Below are 24698 nucleotides of genomic sequence, written 5' to 3'. Positions count from 1 at the left end.
ATGGCAAATGTTGTACAAAACAGATTTTATTAAAAAGGCTTATATTGTAGGAAAAAATACTTTTGACGCGATTTACAATATATCGGTTCACACCAAATCGCCATTATAACCAGTAAAAAAAAAAGCAAAAACATTGTTGCTGTTACTTAAATCATACTAACTTAGGAGAAATGTTACAAGATAGGGATATCTATACAAGTAATGCAATTTCGGTAGAGCATAAAATATTTTACGTATTTTCGGATTAATTTATGTATTATTTTTTAAGAGAAAAAATATTATTCGATGTCGATGTCGAAATGTGATATGCACAAATGCGCGAAAAACATTTATCATAATTATTTGTCGCCTCGACGATAAATTGAACGATAATTTATCGTTAATATAAATTTTCTTCGAAAACAAATGTCCATCGTAAAACGACAGAGATTTCTCTTTTTTCAACCGAAATTAATGAAGGTTGATTAAGACTAACGAAAAGAACGAGTAGAATCGTGTAACCTAAGCGTTGTTTTACGGTTCAAACTGCACAATATTGGTCGAACTCCATTTCTTAGAAGTTAAGATTTAGAATATGCTCCTCCCTACTTACATTCATGATTTTTTTGTATCAGAAGGTACGGTTTTAGAACACAACCTTACCGACATTTACTGACCGCGCTGTTTGACGCGATAGTCTGGAGAACGGCAACAATTTCATTGAGATACTAGCACGATATTTCCCCCTCGTTAATTCCTCGATTGCTCATTGTGTCATCGAAAATGTTACGAGATGCGCGAAAAAGACATCGATAAAATACTAACTTTGTGTGATCGCTCCTTGACATATACACGCGGTTTTCTTAATATCGCATTTTAAAGCCCTTCATTCCGACGAATCAATCGGGGGCGCTGTATCAGTACAGTTTACTGTACTGTCCGTCCGGTCGATTTTTGATTCATGGGGTTTCTCAGTCGAGTGCGTGAAGACTTGGCCAAATATTGTCGATTGTGTGCTATTGTGTTTGCCGTTTGTGGACGATACGACTTAGCTGTCCCGATCGAGAGAGTCCAGAGTGTCGTTGCTGGACGAATGTGTAAGGTCGCTCAGTTCATCCAAATGCTTCTGTCGCTTCCTCACGTTCCAGTGAAGACATTCGGCTAGTGAATCGAACCAGTCGGTGATCTGATCGGTCGCGCAAATACTAGGCACCGGGTAAATAGAAGTAGTCACTTTTAAGCTGAAAAATTATACAATCTGTAACATTACCTGGTCCGACATGATAATATTAATATATGATAAATCCTACGCGGAAGCTCGATATTGTGAAAAGTTTACGAGATCTTTTTTGCTCGCAGAAGCGAAATTTGATTGATGCTGCTATATAATACTTTGAACGCATATTTGATTGAACAATTGACAGAAATATGATATACTTTGTAAAAAAAATATATATTTCTCCTGTAAGATAGTATTAATTTTAATCGAAGTGTTTTCATGTGAAGCAAAGCATTTTTAGCTCGTAGAGAATTAAGATAATATGCATGAAATGTTCTTCGCACAATATGAATAATGAAAAATAAAGTACCATCACCCTGTAGGACAGCCAACGTCTCGCTCCAGGAAAATGTAGAGTGACATCGTATAAGGAATGGTCAGCGAAAACAATATATTAAAACCATCTGGGCAATGAATCAAGCGTATTCATGTGTAATTTCGATGTATGATTATCGAAACGAAAAAATCTAGTATCGGTAAAAATTATATTAGAAGAGTGCAAAGCGGTATATTGGTCGGAATAAGAAGAATGTTTCGTCATAAGGCAAGAAGGAAGGCAAGAAGGAAAATGAGCCTCGACATGAAATAGCCAAAATAAGCTCTCAGTGAATAAAACGTATTTTTTTCCCGCGGAGTCTGCAATATTCAAATAAGAAAAAGAACTATACAAATATATCGTAACAATATGTTGAGGCGATAGAGAAAGAGAGGGGGGAGGGGAGGGGGAGAGAGAGAGAGAGAGAGAGAGAGAGAGAGAGAGAGAGAGAGAGAGAGAGAGAGAGAGAGGCGAAACAGATGCACTGTATGAAATAATCACGCACACACCTGTCACCAACACACAGCTCTTGCTGATTGCGACCGTCGAAAGAGACGCAAGCTGTACTACGGGCCTGGTTGTTCGCCATTATCTGAAATAATTGTAGAAAAGGCAAACGATTAGGTGGGGAATGTCAGCTGTTGTTTTACCTGTCACCGTGCAGCAGCTCCTGTCTATTTCTACCATCGAAGGACACCCACGATGAATTCCTGCTGTCGGGTGAAACAGAGATCTGCGGTGGAAAGCAAGACGACGGTGTTAATTGGTGAGTTACTACATTGGCATTGTCGCTCGGCGACTCGCGCTCAGCGCGAAATAACGTTCGTCTGTCGGCTCCGATCTAGCCACATTCGAGCTTGCTTCACCGCTCATCGTGGATTTCTTTCTTGTTCACGTGCCTCGTTGTGATCGTCGTTTCGCGACGAACAATGCGTGAGAGGAAATACTTTAAAAGTATTGCTCAAGATCGCTGCGTAAGACCGACAAAATGAAACAAAATGACTCGAGTGTTGTTAACCTCGCCTCGTGAAAACAGTCGTCGTGGCCGCAATCCGAAGTTTTCACGCGAATTATCTCCGTCGCGTCTTAAAAAATCTTGAAAACTTTAGTGCGAACGAGACGGCGCAATGGTCTGGGAATGCGGGCGACATCCGTCGGAACCAGGTTTTCCTTCTATGGTACATTGACACGAGTCTGTAACTCCTGCCGCGACGAAAGAACTTTTACCGACCTCGTGAAAATACAACATCGCGCTAATTCATTGGTGGATGTGTTGTTACGTACGGGACGCGAACGCCTTTCTCTGTATGTATCCGATTTTACGGACAGAAGTTAAAGTGCTTTCTCTCTCTCTCTCTCTCTCTCTCTCTCTCTCTCTCTCTCTCTCTCTCTCTCTCTCTCTCTCTCTCTCTCTCTCTCTGTCTTTCGAATCGCCCGAAAATACCGAGCCGATCATTGTACAGGATGATCACTTGAAAATGTCTCTTTTTTTTTTATTAGTCAAAGGATTCGTGTTATACCTTGAGTTCGACGCCGGCAGGTACGACGATCGGCCTGAAGGACAAAGAGTGAGGGCAGATCGGTGTGATCATGATGGCAGGAACTGAAGGGTGCATCATGCTGGCACCGGCGGCAACCGCGTAGGCAGTCGATCCGGTTGGCGTGCTTACGATTAAGCCATCACCCTGGACGCTTGTCACGTGCTTGCCGTCAATAAAGAGATCGATGTTTGACAGGTAAGGTGAGGGCCCCCGATCTACCACCACTTCGTTCAGCACCAGCAGCTTCGTAGGTGGTTTGTCCGGTTGATCGCCATCGTCCTTGCGCGCGATAATGCATCGAAGACGACTCCTTAGAGTCAAGGCTGCGTGACCTGGTGTTAAAAAGAAAGAAAAAATGCAAACAGTCTGAGTGAACGAACGATGAATGAGAGGTCGGATCGAATGAACTCGAAACAACTTCCTCACCTTCGAGAACGTTCGTTACTTGGTCTCGGAAATTATCAAACTCAAAGGGAGTGAGAAAGCCCAAGGAACCAAGATGGAATGCCATCACAGGCGGCACTGACTGTTGGAACAGCAGAGAAGCGTAGAGAAGAGTGCCGTCACCGCCTAAACAAATTATGAAATCTATCCTGTCCTGAAAAGCAAGACGCAATACATTCGATTTACTGCCAGAGAGCACAGATTAAGAAATGATAGGAATGTTTTTTCGTTAGCGTCACGCGGAGCTGTTTATTTCGGATATTATTGAACCGGATCGGGGGCGTGATAAGGTTGGAAATGAACTTTAGCTTCACTATCCCGTTCGCCGGCCATAATGGGTAAGTCGTGAGAGACGTGTATTGTAAGTTTCACTCGTTTTTGACGGAACAAACGTTTATTACCTGCAAGTCATCTCCGTCCCTAAAAGTTTGCAATTTGTCACGCACAGCTTGAAATCTAGGGTCTTTGGCTAAAGCCGGATCTTCCAGAACAGAAGCTTCCACAAAGACCACCATTTGCTTTTCCTGCATTCAGAAATGGAATTAAAAAAAATTCTGTTCAATAGTATCGAGGCTACGAATGTAGTAAGTATTTTACTTGTGAAGTTTTTTTTTTTTTTTTTTTTTTCCCCAAAAGGACACGAAGTAACAGAAAAGGATTGAATTAATTTAGCGTCAGAAATAATTGAAAGGAAGTAAATAAGTAAAAAAAAAAAAAAAAAACTAAATATATTTCATGCATATTCCGTGGCAAGTTCCATAACGTTGTATTGTACGGGAAATAGACTCTTTGCACCAGTCGCTACTCTTCATACCAATCATCTTGTTGATCGATGCGCATCCGTAATCTCTTTGCTGTCTTCAAGTTAGTATAATCATGAGATACTAACCTGTATTAACCATGTGACCATCTCCACAAACGGCGGCAAGACCGCCGAGTCGCGAACTTTTTTGATGACCAGAACAGTAAGCGGTGGTTTGTACCACGTCAACCTCTGAGAAGCCGGGTCTTGGATAGCTCTGAAAATCAGCAGAGAGAAATCGTGATATGATATGCCGTATATCACTCTTCCAGTACAGTAATCATCGCGCGGAACGCGACACAGCGGATCTCGCGTTCGTGTTTTCTTCATCAACGGGTCGACCAAACCTCTCTGTCGCTTCCACATGGGATCGATTTGATTATTTATGAGCTGTTCATAATCACGATCTTAAACGTCAAGGTACAATCGGCGGAATGGGGCGAAGGTGAGCTCGGATGAAATGCAAAAAGTGTCGACCGTTGGCACGTGTCTCTTCCGCTGCTTATGATCCAATGTAAATGAATTATTAATTATTCCTCTTCTTACGGTTATCGCGATACGATTATTGCATTACTTCAAATATATATTCTACTTCTTACGCGGTTCAGGTATGACTGGGGAGGACAAAGATTCACATTTAATCAGTTCCGTACGAATTTGCGGATACCGCAACGTCGAACGTGTCACGATCCATCATCACGCGAGAGGCAACACGCGCGAGTCCATCCAGAATTTCCCGCGGTCTTTCGTCTAATTTCAGCTGTAAATCCGCCTAATTTCTCACAGCGTCTCTTTTCTCAAAGCGTAAGCGGTCACACGCGAAGCTTTTCCCGAGGGACTATTTACACTCGAGACGCGCTATGACACGCGCCGACGATGATCCGGCAATCGTGGACGCTGTATTTTTTTACATGTCGATTATTGGTCAGCTGTCAATGATATGAAAAGTGAAGCCGCGACCTACTTGATAATGCTAACCATGATGCGACGATGCTCTGCCCGTTGCGAGCTGATCGTCGCGAGCGCTCACTAAACGCCACGCGTCACTGTGTCGCTCATTTTTACCGCCACGCAGTTGAATGGACAATCGATCACACATGCGTTTTCTCGCGCACCGATCCGAATCGCCGCGTCACTTTTCACGTACACTCCTCCCCGCTGTGCCCGCTCAAGAGAAATGCAATTCATGCGTGCGTTACGATTTACGTATTATCTGTATAAATCCGGGTGTAACCCGGAATACTCTTCGGATAATTTTCATGTTTATGTTTGCTATTGTTGCATAACTAGTAGGGAGACGGACAGCGATCGCGCGCGGGGGGCCTTCGACAGGGACGACGGTGTGAATTTTTTCGGGGATGATGTTTCATATCGTCTGTGAGGAAACCGTGTGATCGAAGCGAGTAAACAACACGCAGAGACTCACGGTGAATTCACCGTATCGAGGAAAACCGCGGAATAATTCATATTCAATCGTTTATCACTAGCAACCGTTGCACACCGAGTTTATCTATCGAATGTTCGCTTCGTGTCCGTTTGGTGCAGTTTAAAGTATCGAGGTGACGAAGCTCGACTATTCACGATATGAGAAAGCTTTTACCTCTCATACATTGTTATGTATGTATATTACGGAATATCAAAGAAGTATCGTGCATTCCGATTGACGGGCCCACCTTTCAGATCCAACCATGGTGCTAGTTTGCTAGTACCGCTAGTATCGCTAGCTTGAGAGACGCACGTTTACTGAACAAGCACAACTAAGTCTTGGATGTATTTCAAGGGAAACGATGCACGTGCTGCGCCCGAACTGCGCATGCGTCAGCACATCACGTGACGAGCGCGGGAAATCGAGGCAGTCGAGGGAAATCAGTGCGTGATTCGCTGTTGCGTTTACGCAGGCTCGTTTTCGAAGCGTAGAAAATTACATATTCTTATTTAGCGTGCTCGTTAGTGGGCAGGTTTTCGATCAACTCTTTTCTATCATATTGACCGCGCGATTCGTCATTGTGATCCAGTGATCGATCCAGTGAATACGTGGTTTTGTAAAATAAAAAATCGCCGGCACGATGCATGGCGGAACGTATAAAGAGTCGAGAACCCTAGATTGTTCCTCTTTAGCATCCAGTTGCTCAATGTTATGCGCAAGTGGCAAAGTTTAAACAGTGAATTTGCGGGGGAGAGGTGAGCGTAAGGTGTGGTAATAATACCGTTCGATCGACTCTTAAAAATTAAACCGGTGTCGCGGAGTAAAGTGACGTGGCAAATACAGCGCGGCGTGAAATCACAGTTGGCAGAGGAAAGCAAAATGCAGGCGGAAATCTCGTGGATATCTCGAACAATACTCTCCGTACTTCATTTCAAACGCTATCATATTGTACAGAGTATCGCGTGCTTAGTCATCGTTCCTTGCGAAAAGAAACGCAAATGAACCGTCGCCCCACTAGTCCTAGTCAGTTCGACATTTATCACATGAACGTGCCACGATTACAATCTCACGATGTGTGATTGTGTGCTAATGAAGATGACGATTAAACTTAACCTCCCGAAGAAAGCGAATACGACCCGAACGAATGAAGCGCGAAGCGCGTTTGAGGATTTTTCCGCGCGTATCTACCGTGTTGAAATATCGGCAGCTATCTTTAATCGGGGATCAAGAGCGAGATAATAATCGACTTATTGCGATTTATAAATATTTTGTCGAATTTTTGTCGCCGATGGCGAGCATAAAATTGCCGGAGCTTTTTTAATTACCGAACGATGGTAATATCGAACGGAGGCGATACAGAGCGGAGATCTGTATATTAATACGACTCTTAAACGCGTCCTTTAGAATATAGATGGACGCGAATAATAAATGTGATAAATATAGATTGACGCGAATGACGAACGTGTCCGTGATGAATGTTCACGACTGATAAACCCACTCGTTAAATTAATGCAAACACGGAAACATTCAATTGTGCTGCGTTAATCAATCACAATCTCTTCCTCCTTCCGAGTGGGAATGCAAGATAGTAGTTACTTACACAATGGACGCAGAATTTTTCATGATACGCCCGCATCGCCCGAACAGATGATACGGATTGGGTGCATTTAAACTCCTTGTCCTCCTGAAATGTAAACAAACGAAAACCATCAGAATGTGTAGGACGGACACAGGCCGGTGGTGATAATCGTGTTGCGGCTGTGGCGGCGGATAAGAAGCTGATAAAAAGTAAGATTTACATAATCGTGTTTCGCGTATTAATGGCGGCTGAAGCCGCGAGTGAAGGCGATTACCGCTCTTGACGTTATTACTTACCGATACACGGCACGAGTTGCAATTACGAGTTGCATTAGCGCGCACGATATTTTTCCGACCTTTTGCCATCGAGCATTTTACTTTGTGCGTTAATTTAACGTGTCTAATAAGCGCTAGGCACACGGTAACACGACAAACTCACTCGTGAGTACATTATAAAGCGGAATAATTTATGTCCGCCAGCTTCGTGTTCTATTGCATAATCTTCACGCTGTAATTGAATGCGGGAATGGTCCGAGAATTACTACTATTATTTCGCAACTACACGCAACTACGCGCGTATTATTTATCTTGGGTGTCTCCAGCGGAACCGTCCCGTCCCATCGGAGTTCGAAGACCCGATCAGTACCGGACGAGCGTGAGTCCGCGAATTACTGATAAAAGCTGATCGAAGCATAGCTTACTTTCGTAAGTCGTGAAGGTTATATACGATTACGTCGAGGATGTCTACCTGAGAACACGAATGTGCGGGATATTCATCATCAACGACGACACGTCTGAACTATTGCACTGTGAATCGGCGACGTCGCAGATGTCATCGTACGTTACACTTTCACTGTCGCACGAGGCCAGGCTCGAATCTTGTGCCATTTTGTACACGAGGAAGTGACAGAGCACGTTCTTCTCAGTGTAAACGCAAAACCTGCGCGGTGTACTTCAAGGTATTCGCGATGCGTTATTAACGGGGTGAGCGATAAGCTAACCGACTTGCCGCGGGAAATTCGCTAAAAAGCTGACAATTTGCGGATTGTCAAACAACGCGATAAGATATCACGCTTTATCGCGATTATTGTATCACACAGTGATTGTCGGCTGTTAATATTCGAGGTAGTTGAAATGTAGCGTGTAAATATTGCGCGGCGTGTAAACTATTGTGATAATTCTGAATGAACTTCCATACGTGGCCGGGTACGAGCCATTTCATTGCCGGAGTTGGTTTGTTTTCAGATCTCTGTAAAGCCAACGTAAGAAGAAAATGAAAGTCATTAAATGGTCGTTTTGTCGTTTAAGGCGCGCGTTTAATATTCACGAAAATGTGCTCGTAAAAACGCAAAGATAAAAACTCTCTCGCTGCAATTCGTTCCGCCGTGTCCCCAAGGTCGAGATAGTCCATTCATTTTCGTTCCTTTCTCATTTGAAACTTTCCATCGTTTACTCAGTTTGTTGAAGATTATTAGTCGGATGGCTCTCTCAGTGTTCTACAATTTCACGGTTACAGAGTACGGGAGGGACGTTGGCTTTCACGAGCGCGATCGTGCTATTAGGTTTCTAAACTAAACTAAACTCTTACGAGCATTTTCTTTGGAAATAGAAGCTGCAAGAAGGGTCGACCTTGTGTTTTGAATATTGACGCACCACAATACTCTACGGTTGTCCGCAGAACCACATCGTCAGAACCCGAGAATTCCGAGATCACGGATTTTCCATCATTTGTAAAAATCACCGATCAAAATGGTGGCTTGAATGGTAATCTTGTCGACTTTTAGACTACGTCATACAGACGTATCTTATCGTTACGCAATATTTCATGCGCTCTCGAGCGCAAAAGCTTCTAAACGGGAAAAGAAGCTTCCAGCGAGAAGTTAAACATGGACGTGCGTTAAGTAAGACAAAACGTAAGCGTCATAATTATGATCGAATAGTGGTCATTAATCAACGTGTCGAGAGCTCGCCTCAAGGAGAATCGGCATTTGCATGAGACTACTTTCGCGTGTGATTTGTATGACGAGCGTGCAAAATAACGGCAAATAACAGAACGACAAATCTTGCAGGCCTTGAACTTCGCCCAAAACTCTGGGCGAAGTTCTGGAGCTACTTCGGATCGACGCTAGCTTGCAATCTTTCCATGTCGACTCGATATAGAAACCGCGACATTGCGTGACAAGCGCGTGTATTTCCCACCTCGACTTCCCCAATAGGAATGTTCTTTATGTCACTGAATCACTGAATCACTATTGAAACGAGCATCATCGGTACAGACAATGAGCACCAATTTGTCCTCCGAACTTCCGCGAGACTTCGCGTGTGGCGAACGGCGTACTATCGGACAACACTCTACTTGTTGACGGAAAGCGGAGGAAGTAGAGGAGGGAGAAGAGATAGCGCGTTTTTAATAATAATATCGCAAGCGACTACTGCGAATTGATTACAAATGGCGCACGACGCGTTGGTCACTGATCGTAGACACAATTATAGAATGTTCAGTGTACTCAGAGGAGGATCCCAAAGACGACGCTTCGGCGGTCGGTAAACGGCCCGCAAGGTGAGGTTCGCGTCGACGCTCAGCCGCGAGCGGCAATCTTCCGATTGCGTGTTGCAGCCATGCGATGCCGAGATAATTCTGGTGCTGAATTCGCGCGGAGGAACACGAGCCGCCCGCCGCACCGCCGTGTCGGTGCACTCGAAACGCGAAACGCGAGGGTATTTTTGTCGTCCGCTAGCCGTATCTCCTCGGCGATCACCGAGTTATTTTTCCCCGCTCGACGTACATACGCTCTGATGTGACAACGCTTTTTTGTGTGCGGTAGCGCAGCGTGAGGGGGCGAGTGTGGGAGTCCCACGGACATCGCGTTTTCTAAAACGCGTTGCCTCGCGTTGGACGGTCGCGAACATGACGCGACTGGTGCGGTGAAACGCAAACCCAGATGAACGTGCGCGCGCGAGCGCGATGTCAGGAACGAAAATCGATTTTCGTTCCTGACGCTCTATCGCGATATTATCTTCTCTCAGTTTCGTTTTCAAACAGTTGCCTCGTTTCTTTACGAAGTTGTCTTCTCTTAGGTTGGATCAGTTGGGGTAGGTCTAGTCGTTGAGGCGCATACTTTTTCTTCCAGTTTCGTCGGACAAATTAAACGAGGAGAAACTTTCTCCCGGTCGGTTAAGAAACCACCATTGGAATGCCTTTGACTCACCACGCGATACGAAAGTTCTTTTCGCGCGAAAACAACCTGTATCGTGATGAGTACACACATGGACGCGCGCACCGTGTTGGGGAGGAGTTCATTAGATTCTGAAGCAATGCGGCGACTCTAGTGCCGGATCGCACCGTGTTCGGATCGAGGAGCACACAGCGACGAGACTCACGCTCGCAACGAGATGTGCTCGAATCTTCGATTCGAAAAGCGATCTGGCCGAGAGGTGACGAGGCGCGGCCCGGCCCGCAGCTGTTTGGCTGGCCCGACCGACCAAGAGAAAACGGAGAGAACGCGTATACGCGCGGTGTTCGGTAATCGATTGCATCGGGCGTGAATTCTTGAGATTCCGCGCAATGGAGAGGAGGCGCCATGAGCAAGCCGTACACGCGGGAGCCTATCGAGCAAAAGCCGGATCGGATGGAATGTGTGCGGCGAAAGGTGAACGCGTTCTCGCTCTCGAAGAAAGGAGCAACAAAGAGTGCTCCCGCGCGCGGTGTTCGTGATTCGAGCGGACACACGCTGAGCTGTGCACGTGTAGAGCTAAATATCAATACATAATTTTTTGCGTAGACCACCAAGAGAAACCAGCACTCCGCAAACACGGAACCCCATTAATGTCGCGAGTCTCCTATATCGGTTGTCGGCTGAGCATCGCCCAAAGTTCGCGCACTTTCCTTCGGAGTGAACGCAGCGTGGCACGTTACGTGGAAGATGAGACATATGCGTGCGACAGTAAATCAATCGTTATTTTCTTGCCGCGACGGTACCTTAGTTCAGCCTCGTCCATGTGGGCCGATATTGACCGGCGCGCACGTTCCCGCACACCGATTCCTTCTTCTTTCGTCAAGGAGGGAGGGAGAAAGAAACGGTCCTTTCGGATAATTCAGCTGACGTGGACCAGCGGTGATTAAGGCACGCTTCGGCACTGACGTACCGCGAGGAAGGAGCCGGGTTATTGGCGTAGTCTCGTAGGTCGCGAGAACGCCGGCGTCGCGACGCCCAGTGCGACGCACGCAGGCGCGACCAGTGCTTTACTAATCAATTCCGTCACGCAAGCCGTTTCTTCGGAGCGTTATTTCCGCTATAAAACTTTTTTTGTTGTAATTTGCGTCGGGTTGACGGAGCTCGAGTTGAGAGAGCATCCAATTGACGCGAGGTACAAACTTTGAGCGTGGTTGTTGGTAAAAATATGTAATTTAGAATTGATTGCACGATATCGCTCACAGATTTGCGGCCTCGATCTTTCAATTCTCAAAACATTCGAATTCTAGCGTGATAAATCATCATTTGTCCCGCAGGATGATGACCACCCCATTTCACAGTCAATTCACAGTCGCTTCGAAATCTCGTAGAAATGTCACATTTGTCATAAATCTAACGACGGGGTGGGTGGATGAGGGCAGTGGGATTTGTTTGTTGGAGAGAACTTTTGTCCCGAGGGATTATCTCAATTTTCATTCATATCTTTTGTCATCGGATTTTCACGAAAGAATGACATTCATCATTCAGCATTGTCTGGAAACTGGATTTTCGTCCAGCAGGATTGCGAGCCCCTTTGATACCGAAGTGAAAAGGGAGGGACAAAGGTGTTTTGTGTTAAATCACACACACACAAGATCGTACAAAACAAGATCGTATTTTCTAACACAAGATCCGGTATTTTCTAATTGTTTGCAATAAGATCTCCTGTATAATCCCGATCGAACTTATAAAAATACTGACGGTTTAATCTACTTATCTGGTACAAAAGCGTTACAAAAAGGAAATCATTTCAAAGTTTATATGTGTGTGTGTGTGAGATTTAATACGAAATGGACCTTTGTCCCTTTTCACTTCGATATAGAAACTTAATCCTGCTGAACGAAAATCCAATTTCCATGCAATGTCGAACGATGAATGTCATTCTTTTATGAAAATCCGATGACAAAAGATTGCAAGAGAAGATCGTGTCCGGTATTTTCTAATTGTTTGAGTTTGTTATTTTTTCAATTGTATTTTTATACTTGCTTTATCCGATACTTCCGTCTTCTCGTGAAATAAGCTTCAATTTGGATTCTGCTTATAGTCCATCGCAACAGAGAATCTCATACGATATGGAAACGCTCAAGCTCCGGTATGGTCTAGTGGCTAGGATACCTGGCTTTCACCCAGGAGGCTCGGGTTCGATTCCCGGTACCGGAATATATCTTTTGCCCTGTGGAACGAAAGTTCCATTTTGCTTCGAATGCAGACCCTACAGAGTCAGAATCCTCATACAAAGTGAGAATTCTCAACGTCCGGTATGGTCTAGTGGCTAGGATACCTGGCTCTCACCCAGGAGGCTCGGGTTCGATTCCCGGTACCGGAAAAGTTTTACTTTTTCGTTCTTAATTTTGATCTTGGGACTTAAATTTTAATTATTTTAAAATTTTTTATCAATATATAGCGCTCTGTTACTCATACCGAATATATAAGGACGGTGCACTCGATCAATGATAAGTGACACAACAGTGTTCTCGATACGTTGCTAAAAATATATCGTCACATTAATTAGCCTACATCCGACGTTGCTTCGCTGATTATTACAAAATCGCGCCGGTCACGAAGACTCGAGCGTGCAGCTTTGCTGACGAAAAATCAGGCTGATCAATTTCGTAATTAAACTGGAATCACGTAATCTGATTCGAGCTCACCCGAAACGTGAGACTCGGCGCGCATTAGCTTACTCAACACTTGTCTCGCCACAACATGTCATCGGCCTTGTTGAAGATTAGGTTATGCGGTACGTAAAATCAAATCAGAATCGTTCTTGACTTAATTGGCTCGATTTGAGCGTTTAATATGATAAAAATTTAACCGCGTTTTGGAAATGGAAGTAGATATATAAAAATATTATATGGAGTAAAATGAATCAATTAACAATATAATTTCGAAACGTCCAAAATTTGCTTTTATATCCATCAACAAATGCTCTTCGTTCACACTCGGGATTCTCGCTGGATGCATATTTACGGTCTTTACAGTCTAAAGATTGACATAAATTTTTATAAAATATTCCGGTGACATTGTGCTTATGAATGGAGCCGAAAGTAAAATACTTTGTCCTATAGGAGACAAAAATGAATTTTCCGGTACCGGGAATCGAACCCGAGCCTCCTGGGTGAGAGCCAGGTATCCTAGCCACTAGACCATACCGGACTTCGAGTACAGTAGCTTAGAGTAAAGTTCAGAGGTATCAGTCCACAGACAGAGCTAAAATTAAATACAATCCCGCGGGACAAAAGATGCATTCCGGTACCGGGAATCGAACCCGAGCCTCCTGGGTGAGAGCCAGGTATCCTAGCCACTAGACCATACCGGACGTTGGAAGCGATTGTGTTACTTTGACTATTCAGCCGGACGCCGTAGTGCTGTTAAAGCCCGCGTCTCGAGGACAATAAACTAATCGGAAAAGGTGTCCGTTACTTCCGCGCGTGCGAGGATTTATGAACGATGGGCGACATAATTATAAACTGCCGTGTACCGGCTCTGCGATACAAAAGTAGACATTAAAACGGTGCCAACTTGTAACCACGCCTTGAAATTGTCAACTCGTTATATTCCTCGTGTTTTGCTCGCAGCCAAGCATGAAGAACGCAAGTTGAAGCTATTCTCAAGAAACATGAAACAAGAAAAAGATGAAAAGGACCAAACGTGTTCTCGAGAGTGTCAACGGCTCCCGGTCAGATAATTAAAAAATATAGGACTGCTTTCTCGTATCTCGCGCGAGAGTCGTTACTTCGCTAAACTTCATCGTCGTGTTTCTCCTCACCTCATGAAAGGATGCCCGGCTGATGTTTTTATGATATTATTAGATTCGCAGTTTATTGGATATTTCCCAAAGTCGCAACTCTGTCCTCTGCTCGGGAGATTATTTTTACCCCTGATTTCTACTCACGGCCATGTATCGGATCGTTTCCGTCTACGAGTTTCCGGCTCCTTATCACGGTCCTCCAAAAAGAGTCCTCCATCGTCGATCACGGCGACGGTGTTCTTGCATTCGGCTACGCATCTCCAATCGAGCAAATCGCTCACGCTTCGACTACGCGGTTTTTCCTTCACCATGTCCGTCAGAGCCGAAGAACATTTCCTTGCTTAATTTCGCCACGTGTATTTGACTCCCCGCGATTAGATTAGGTTAAGTCTGATAAAATTGTCCGAGTCCACTGTTGCGAGATTGCATGTTTGGCACGGGATTACGGGTGAACGCTTTTGTTTCTACGTGTCATTTCCATCACGAACGGACAGCGTGTGTGAGTCCTAGCACCGCTTTCCGCATCGCGGCTCCTTTCGGCAACTCGAGCGAGTTCTCACAGTTGCGCTGCTCTGATATCGCGATTAGTTTCGTGCGCGTCGCCTCGGCAATCAGAGCTGCTGCTCGCTTTCAACACGTGTTTTCTGCGCGCGCTACTTTCAGACGTATAGCGAACTATGCGCTTTCTTTCTTGCGCAACAGTAATCGCTCGTGACATCCGAAGACCTCCTTTCGCGAGAGGTTGCTCTCGCGGTTTCGACCGAATGCGACTGAAAGTATATCGTGCCTGTGTGGCTAATCGTGACATTTTTTCAAATGGTACGAGTGGCGATAACGCGCTTACTCCTCATTATTCGCACAAAAAGCTAACGATGCCACACGAAGGCCACACAACACAACTGCTGCGTCTATAGGAAGGACGGACACCGCGCGTGTCCTCCCCGCTCTTGCGCATCGATCGCGGATTTTAAATAATTCTCAGGTCGAGTTTAATTTCGCGGCTTTTTGCGACGAGCCTTGAACTCTTTTTTTTTTTTTTCTTTTTTTTTTTATCGAAAAGATGCAAGTATAAGAAGACTGTTCGACATACCCGGTCGCGTAAACTCCGTTCTCGTTTCACGTATACTAGCACGTATTTGCGACCTACTTCTCGCGGAAGAAACGGAGAATTTCACTTATCGATGAATGAGAGAAGTAGATGACGATATAATTTAATATAATGGCGTTCCGTTATCATCGCGCTCGGTCTTTATTTTAATGTCAATTGCAATCTTCGTGAAACTCTTCAGTCGGCGATTCAGTTTGCACGTCGATTACGCAAGTCTGCTTGAACAAAATGAAGTGATGCGCAGCGATGGGTAATTATAGGCATAATCTCGCGATAAAGTGCACTGTTCTCAGCTCTCGCTTACCGTACACATTTCGGTGGAAATATGTAAAATTAGTTTGCAGTGTTTCTTTCCTTTCACGAGAGTTGTACGTTTCTTTCATGCATATTCTAGTAGTCATCGAGGCGACGTACCGTGCGCTGCGAACATAATTCTTTCCGATTGAAATCACGACAAAAGTTCGAGTCTCTTCGCTGAAAGTTTAAGTCTCGCGCGATTGATCTCGCTGATTGAGTCGCTCCGTGAAGTATGCCGCGTTTATTCACACAAATCTGATTTTGCAATGAATTCTCTTCCGGCGGGCCTTCCTGCACACGGGCAGATCATTCTGCGGTGAAAAGAAGTAGGCTAACTCGGTTTGTACCAGCGGTCTGTTTCGTTAATCGAATGAAACGAGGTCTCAAAGTTGGCACATACGGCGAACTGCAACCGCGATCGACGACCGCTGAACGTTCACTGAGGAACGATTTTACCGTCTGCAACCAGCCGCGAGAGGCGGTTAGGGCTTTCTAACCCGTATTTCCCTCCCCACCATATGTGCCCCCGTTATCGTCACGCTCGTGATACCGAACAACTCCGCGAAAGGGTCGGGAGTTTTTGAACAATTCGTGATGCAAGCGCGGGAGCTTCGGGTCGATAGATGAGAACGATACATCGTCGATATATTGTCAATTTTTTCTCTATTAATTTTTTGCTGCCGCATTTTGTTGCGTATGCCGCGTTATGTCGTTCCCTCGCCTTCTCTCTGCTTCTCCTCTTCATGTCGTCCTCCATTATTCTTCGCTGTTCAATACGACGACACTATCACTTTGCTGCCGGTTTTCTCAGAATCGTCTCGATCTCGTGAAGAGAGCTCAACTTCGTTCCTTTACGCTCTAATGAGTCTCTCTCTCCGGCAGAGTTATTCGTTCGCGAGACAAAGGCACAGTCAAGTACGAAACTTACCGCGGTACTTTTGCCGGAAGTTTCTACCTCGACGATGTGTCGTCCACTTCCGGCCGGTGAAAGCGACAATAGTCGTAAGCGAACATACTACTGTTAACTCACACTCGTCTAAATGACGAGTGAGTACGCTTGCTGAATTCCTTAATGCTGACGTTTTTAACAGACCGTTATGTCCCAGCTTCTTTTTTATATACGTATTCTCTTTTTCTCTTTTCTCTCAAATATGAGAGATATTTGAGTCGTGTTTCGTTCTCGCAATCGCCTGTTGGATCTTTCCTGTTAGTATCAGAACTTGGTACACATTGTATACTTGGCTACGTGTGTGTTCGCAATAGAACGCGATAACGCGTCATGAATAATGTATGATGTTGGAAATATTTGTCAGTCAAAAATTTATTTCACATCACGCGATAAGCAGAACTCGTTGGCTTCACTCGCGCTATTTTCATTTCTCAGCGACCCACGTGAGACTCTTTCGAGAAATTTGAAGACATGAAATTGTGACCGGTACGCTTTCAACGGTAAATATTGACGTATTCATTGACGTGAAACGATAAGTTAAAGGACATGCTAAACGACGATGATGCGAGATTTCGTCGTATATTCGTCGAACACGTAACACATTTATTTCGCTTGTTATGAATCGCAGTGCTATACATAAATTGTACAGTACTCGTTTGAATCATAGCGATCAAAACAACTGTTAACAATATATGTATACATGCGGGTCAATGATAATAGAACTTCCGAGCAATGTAATGCCAGTTGTATCGTGGTTGTAACTCGCGTTTAACAGACGCTATCGGAATCAATACTCATACTCATACCTATCTTCTATTTTTCAAATGCACAAGGTAACTCTTAAACTTTAGACTTTACTTAAACTTTATATTTTGAAGTGAATCATGCATATCATGCATATCATAAATTTCCATAATGCAAGCCTTTTTTTCGCTGATATTCTCATAATTTAATAATGTTTTGCTTGCAACATAATACTGTCTTAAAATGTATTTTTAATGTCAAGGCAGAACATCGTCATTCTATTTAATATTGTCTAAAGATGAAGTCTGCATGCAAACGAAGCAATAATTATGCAAATATAAGTCGATTTACGTAACGTGGCTAATGAATAAAAAATTAGCAATCGACGTACTTGAAAAGTAAACGCGTATGATGAATTATATAAAGTCGTGTATCTTGTTTTTTTCCAAATAACAATATTGCAATTTAAATTTATGTCGCAACCATCGCACTCCTTCACTGTAAGCACAGAGGATTGCAAGTGCGATGGTGGTGTAATGGTCAGCATAGTTGCCTTCCAAGCAGTTGATCCGGGTTCGATTCCCGGCCATCGCACATCTTTATTTTTTGTTATATTATGGTTTTATATTTTTATAAATATGACTCTAAAATATATACCCGCAAACCGTAGGTATATCTTATGTTTTCTTCTCCATATTGTAATTATAACGTTATCGTTGTACGTACAAAAACCGAGTTCTTTTATTGATCGAATATTAAAGCGCGCATTGTCCAAAAGAAATTTTTTTTTATTGTATCTTTCGACTCGTCATAGTTTTTGTATGGAATTTGTACGATACTACTAAAATTAATACGTAAGAAATATGTAATAATTTATTGATTTCAGTCCTCGATATGACCGCTTTATATCCGTCGAAGTAAACGACGGAGTATCAACAGCACTGCTGGTGTAGTGGTATCATGCAAGATTCCCATTCTTGCGACCCGGGTTCGATTCCCGGGCAGTGCAGTTAATTTTTTCTTTCGCAATTTCTTTTTATTTCACGTCCAGCTTAATTAGCGAAGTAACTTCAAAGCGGGAAGCACGGAAAAAAATTTACTCAATTTATTATACTAGTAAACCGTTTCGTTTACTCATTTAAATTATTATCCACTGCATTTAAGTTATCCATTCCAAATTAGCGGTTTTATCATAATATATGAAAATAAGACAAGAACGTCATTTGTGCTGTGCAATTAAGTACTATTGTAATCTTATTTTCGTGTTTGTCAACGTGATAATTAGAAATAGAAATCGAAGGTTCAGTATTTCCAACGAGATTGCATGGAGTTGCGACCCTTTTTTTCTCATTCAACGAGATTTTGGACATGAAAATCGTGCGGTGCGCGTTTGCACGATTTTCGTATACTCCAAAATACATCGGGAAATAAAACATTCGTAATCTTTTTAACCACTGATTACACATGGGTGACCATCATTAATACTATACCTGACAGTGGGATGGATAAGGGAGTTTCTTGTCCGTACAACTACTTTCAAAAGAGTACCACCACGTAGCATCACTCTATACTTAGTGTCACTGTACTGAGCGGTGCACCGTTTCTTCAACAAACGGTGCATCGTTTGATAAGAGAAAGTAAAAATTTCCCCTGATAAGAGGAGCCTCCACGATAACCTTAGTCTTACGCGAGCAAAGAACGTTCGCGAACCGACGGTTCGCTCGATTGATTAGTTATAATGATATTTCGAAACTTGTCGAAAGTAAATGCGTGCGATATGCAAATAAAATGCGATGTCTGCTTATTTGACGCATCATGCATTTTTATCGGTCATGCATTTTTATCGTTTGTGCGGTGGAGAAATTTCGACGGTGAACATTAATTGGACGTGTAAATTCGTGCGAAATATTGCAACTGTTATTGTCACGATGTTTCCAGGTGAAAAGATCGTGCTTACAAGACGGTGAATTATTTGTAATTTTATTGTAGTTTCGTGTATTTTGTCATTAACAGTGAGCATATTGGCATGTTCTTACTTTACGTTTCACTGGACTAGAATTTATCAGTTTACTTCTCATTGGTGACTTATCGGTAAGATATCGCGATTAAATTTCGCAGTTCCGTTCGCTCGGCGCGATTAAGATAGCTGGTTATGTAATACCTGTCTGTTTATGAAAGAGAGTCGAACGAAGTAAGATAATCTTAGGCTCGATGCAGTTGCGATAAAATTCGCATGGAGAAATTTGATTGATCACCACGAACCGCGGTGATTAATTGATCGCTACTTAATCCGACTAATTGACCGTAAATTGATCAGAAAGTCGCAAGGCTTCGGCAATCTCCTTGCTTATTCTTGGGGGGATATTGTAGTTTAAACGAGTCAAACTTTCAGATCTACGATTGGAGATTGGAATAAATATGTGCCGTAAAGAGAGCTTCGATTGCTTTCATGCAAATCAAACTTTTGTCCCTCTCATTTCAATCGTTGGTCTATTTGAAGACTATGAGATGGGTTTACAAACAAGAGAATCTACTCGCTCGAAAACAAAATTATGAGTCAGTGTCTTTTAGTTAGTATGCCAATAATAAATTATGCCACGTCATAGACGAAACACGTGCGCTTGTGGACTTGGACAAAATGTGCACCGCTAATTCATACAAAAAAAGCCATTTCTACACACTGGACAAACACTGGACAAAGGACTGAGACTTGTGAATATTTTATGATGAATCGATACGTGCTTACACACAGCCGCGTTATTTCTACTCGCGTGTTTAACATGACTGATGGTTCATCCAGACGAAGGAAGGTAGCATTTCGATTACATAAATAACAAAAAGCTACTTTTATTATGTTCCCAATGAAAATGTAGAATTTTCATTACCTAAGAAAATTGAATTTTTGCCATGTACATGATGAAAATTTGGCGTTTATATTATGTGGGTGGACAGAAATTAAGTTTCTATTTTGGTAAACTGACGAGACTTTCATTTTACCTTTTATTTCTTAATATGCACTCGGTTTCTCGATCAATGAACAGTCATGAAATATGCGTAGTTACTAATGACGTGGCCGAATTCTTTGAGCAATTATCGATATGTCAATGAGACATTCGTGGGTTTCTGAGTGCAGAAGAAATGAGGCACAGCACGCGCGCGGATCTACAACTCAAGCGCGAACTGGTGGTGAAACATCAATTATAGGCGCTCGTCTCGCAAATGAGCCGACTGTCGATTGCAGTAACAAACTGGCGACTTCAGGTGCCGAGAAATCACCGCCCACATCTGAAGCGCGATAAACACGATTAAGAAATTAGGCGTCGACAGTAATGCAAGATTCTTCACTCCGACGAGCAGTCTGACGAGTGTTGAGGAAGTCAGCCAGATTTGCGTCGAGTACGCCAAGTCGTTTGAACGATCGTGCAATGCCATAAGAACGATTACGACACGGCTTAGCGTCGATTAGCATGCTGCCCGACACACATGTGGCCACGAGTACCATATTCCCGAACGAGATGATCCAACAGACGGGGAGGAGAACGTTCATGCGGGTTGTGCCAGCTGGCGCTAGCTACAGATCAACTGTTGAACACACTGTAAAGAACTGTATTACCTTCGCGTCTCTACCATTCCGACGTGATCGACCGTTAACCCGTTCTGCGGCCCGCTTCAAGAAAGAGAAAAAAAGCATCGTTAAGATACACCGGTAATCTTATCAGCGTTATTAATAACGTCTGCCGTGCTGACACGCGTCCTGTGTGCGACGAACGCGCGCGCTTTCGCAGTTCCGCTCAGTTAAAATAGATAAGTTACTTCGCGATAAGTACGTTGCACGTGCGATTAGCAGCGTGCGTGCCACGCCGAAAGGGAGCGCACTGTTAGAAACGAAACGTTCACGTTTCTATTAAGCTGGCACAGCCATTTCAGCACAATCGCATGGGACTGGAAATTTAGTGCTTTTTGGTTGCTAATTTGTCGCTCTATTCCCGATTTTGTTGCTCCAGCCATTTCGAAAAAAAAAAAAAAAAAAACAGTGGCTAGCTTAACATTAAAGTTAGCACAGCCACTCGAAAAACAAGATAAAAAGCGAAAAACGAACACATATTTTTAAACTACGATTTTCTTGCTAATTTGTTGCTAGGTAAAGGTGTTCACCTTTACACAGCCCGCGTGAAATGACCTTGATGTTAACCTTGACATCCTTAAGGATATCAAAGTCATAAACTTCTCCCGTCGCTCGTTCTTCATTAAAAAATTATTAACAAAAGAAGTTTGTCAATTGAACGTAATCTTTCGACAATATTCTACGTACTTAGTGAAAGAATTTTGAGTAAAATTGTTATAAACGTCAAAAAACTCCTTGTAATCCTTGCAGTACACATATATGCGCGGGGGAGGGACTCCGCCCAAAAAGACTAACCCTAACCTAACCTAACCTATCTATTGAAATATGGTAAATTATACATTCTTGTGTTGTTTCTCCTTTAGGTTAGGTTAGGGTTAGTTTTTTTAGGCAGAGTCCCTCCCCCGCGCATATACGTATACTCTTTTCTCTTACGAACTTTTCACATTACTTCTATATCCAACAAATCTGTTGCACTTATGTAACTTCTTTGCATAACTTTTTAATTCTATATTCTTTTTATATCGTGACGTAAATGGACTTACAATGACATTGAAAAGGAAATCCAATGTATGTCTGTTTTCATAACAAAGTCAAGGTTCATACTCTATAAATACATATCTTCTATTATACATTATCTTACATACATACATACACTGCATTTTTGAAATTTTTGAAATTTCCAGTATTTGATGAAACAATTGGCAAAACTGTTAATTTTTAATTTTTGTTAAGAATTTTTTAATGAAGAACGAGCGACGGGAAAAGTTTATGACTTTGACATCCTTAAGGGTCAATGTTAACATCAAGGTCAACCGGAGGTTATTTCACGCGGGCTGTGCAAAGGTGAATATTTGCCTTTGTTGCTAATTTGTTGCGCTATTCCCGATTTTGTTGCTCCAGCCATTTCGCGAAGAAAACAGTGTGGCTGTGCTAGCTTAACATTAAAGTTAGCGCAGCCATTCGGAAAAAAAAAAATAAAAATCGAAAAGCGCATACATATCTTTAAACTACGACTTTGTTGCTAGTTTGTTGCTTTATTCCTGATTTTGATGCGCCAGACGTTGCGCCAAAAATCGGTGTGTTAAAAGTAGCCGGGGACCTAGCTAAGTAGACGTGACGCTAGCTACAAGAGTAAATTACCCGGAAAAATTTTGTTGCTCACCCAATTTCGGTCTTAATATCTTGTCCGATTTTGTTGCTCTTAAGATATCGCAGTTTCAAGTTTGTTGCTCGCGGTATATATGTTTAAACAATACCCAAGAACCCACAGGTGTGTGCTGGCTACAAGAGTAAACTACTCGAAAAAAGTTTCTTGCTCGCCCAACTTCGGTCTCAGCATGTTGCCTGATTTTGTTGCTCTTAAGACATCCCAGTTTCAAATTTGTTGCTCGCGGCGTGTGTTTAAACAACAGCCGAAAACCCACAGGTGTGTGCTGGCTACGAGAGTAAGCTACTTGAAAGAAAGTTGTTGCTAAATTTCTGTGCTAATCCCATGCGATTGTGCTGAAATGGCTGTGCCAGCCTTAATAGAAACGTGAAACGTTCGTGACCCTGACACGGATGACCATCTACGTGCTTTCTCGCGATAGTAATCAAACCCGAGCACATTGTCGTCATCGATGTATATGCGCCGTTGCGCGGACGAACGTTGTTTCTCGTCGTGGCGTACCATGAAAATCGTACAAGCCAAGGATGCTGGGATATCGATTTGACGATTATGCTTCGACGTTCCGCGTCGAGGAGAAATCGTGATAATTTTATGCAAACCGTAGGATATTAAGATCGATCTCGACGTAAACTGGTTATGCTGATTATTCAATAATCTTTAATTTATCGAAAGCATCACGGCTCTCTCGGTCGCGTGTCCTTGAATTTTACTTATCTCTGACGTGAGAGACACTTTGCTTTTTATCCAGGCCTTATGTGTCTGGCATTTTGCAAAGAGAATCTTAAACAGGACTCGTTCGAGGCTGGAATTTTGAACTTGCCGCTGCGCAGTTCCCTCGTCCGGAGAATTCACACAATGTAACGCGAAGGAAAGTATAGCTGCAGCGTCCCATAAATCGCTCGCGCGCGCGCGCATGTCGACGACGCGATGCGGCTCGCTGATTAACGCGACGTTATAGATCGTCGCGTCTGCAATTTTCTGACATTCACGAATGTATCGTTCGCGTTCCTCGCGAGGGTCGCTAAGAATAGCCAGCTTCGAGCGAGTCGCGTATCGAAAGTTTTCACGGGGTTCACGGAGAAGGTCAAGGGTGTTGATCTTACTTGAAGGTGTGCTTCTTGTCGAACATGACCATCTCGAACGGCTTCTCTTCGTCCATCTTTCTCTCCCTCTCTCTCTCTCCCTCTCTCTCTCTCTCTTTCTCTTTCTCTCTCTCTCTCTCTCTCTCTCTCTCTCTCTCTCTCTCTCTCTCTCTCTCTCCCTCTCTCTCCGCCGGTCGTCCGCGAACGCCTGCACAGCTGGCCGCGAAACAGGGAATCCAGGGAGCGTGCGCGATGTACTTTGACAACAGTTACAATCCGGCGAACTGCACGGAGAGATGTCTGGTGGCGTACTGAAAGGGCGCTTCGTCGCCGATAGAGCCGACCTGGTCGGTGCCGAACTTGTAACCGCGCCGTCACTGTTCTGTATTACCGCGTTCCTTGGCTTCCTGCTCTCTCTCTCTCTCTCTCTCTCTATCTCTCTCTCTCTCTCTCTCTCTCTCTCTCCCTCCCCGTCGGTGCTGGCAAGCGTCGTCGATGAGTTTCCTCGTGTGAATGATATCCGCGCGCTGAACCGCTGTTTTTGTTGTAGACTCGGGTCTCCGCACTTCCCCGCGACGCAGTCACCGAGTATTATGACGCGTATATATCGGGACGGACCTTTTAAACGGCCTTCGCGCGATTCCCGCTCCCATGAACGAAGCAGCTCACAAAGCTGGGTCCAAAATTGAGCGTATTGACGTCATGCCTCTTTTATTCATATTTATATCCGCGCTAATATATTCCTGTCTACATGGCACACAGAGGCTGAGGATTAACTTTACATACGAAGATCTACTTCCGAGACCTTGTCAATATTATGCAACTTAGGCATCGCTCACAACACCGTGTACACTTCTTGTTCCTCCGGTATATTA

At 43.6% G+C, this 24698-nt stretch overlaps 1 protein-coding gene and 6 non-coding genes across 15 annotated transcripts; 4 read left to right on the top strand and 3 right to left on the bottom strand.

Moving 5' to 3' along the window:
- Positions 1 to 24: 24 nt before the first annotated feature.
- Positions 25 to 24411, bottom strand: LOC105188726 (NAD kinase). Of its 9 annotated transcripts, XM_011150334.3 has the most exons (9): positions 23845 to 24411; positions 21061 to 21114; positions 7388 to 7471; positions 4449 to 4578; positions 3961 to 4083; positions 3542 to 3713; positions 3095 to 3447; positions 2225 to 2307; positions 25 to 1220 (listed from the first exon to the last, which is right to left on the bottom strand). In XM_011150334.3, the coding sequence occupies exons 1-9, from the start codon at positions 23898 to 23900 to the stop codon at positions 1028 to 1030; spliced, it is 1248 nt and encodes a 415-aa protein (XP_011148636.1). In that variant the 5' UTR covers positions 23901 to 24411; the 3' UTR covers positions 25 to 1027. The 9 variants fall into 9 exon arrangements, with proteins under 9 accessions (XP_011148636.1, XP_011148639.1, XP_011148643.1 ...); XM_011150337.3 differs by lacking the exon at positions 21061 to 21114; XM_011150341.3 differs by lacking the exons at positions 21061 to 21114; positions 23845 to 24411 and adding an exon at positions 15872 to 16213.
- TRNAE-UUC (transfer RNA glutamic acid (anticodon UUC)) lies at positions 12687 to 12758 on the top strand. The gene has a single exon. It is a non-coding gene; the product is annotated as a tRNA-Glu (tRNA).
- On the top strand, positions 12853 to 12924 carry TRNAE-CUC (transfer RNA glutamic acid (anticodon UUC)). The gene has a single exon. It is a non-coding gene; the product is annotated as a tRNA-Glu (tRNA).
- On the bottom strand, positions 13683 to 13754 carry TRNAE-CUC (transfer RNA glutamic acid (anticodon CUC)). Its single transcript has one exon. It is a non-coding gene; the product is annotated as a tRNA-Glu (tRNA).
- TRNAE-CUC (transfer RNA glutamic acid (anticodon CUC)) lies at positions 13846 to 13917 on the bottom strand. Its single transcript has one exon. It is a non-coding gene; the product is annotated as a tRNA-Glu (tRNA).
- TRNAG-UCC (transfer RNA glycine (anticodon UCC)) lies at positions 17970 to 18041 on the top strand. The gene has a single exon. It is a non-coding gene; the product is annotated as a tRNA-Gly (tRNA).
- Positions 18386 to 18456, top strand: TRNAG-CCC (transfer RNA glycine (anticodon CCC)). Its single transcript has one exon. It is a non-coding gene; the product is annotated as a tRNA-Gly (tRNA).
- Positions 24412 to 24698: the final 287 nt, after the last annotated feature.

This window comes from Harpegnathos saltator, unplaced genomic scaffold (assembly GCF_003227715.2).
Source record: "Harpegnathos saltator strain DR-91 unplaced genomic scaffold, Hsal_v8.6 scaffold384, whole genome shotgun sequence".
NCBI classification, from domain to species: Eukaryota; Metazoa; Arthropoda; class Insecta; order Hymenoptera; family Formicidae; genus Harpegnathos; species Harpegnathos saltator.
This window is presented reverse-complemented; position numbering and strand designations above follow the sequence as displayed.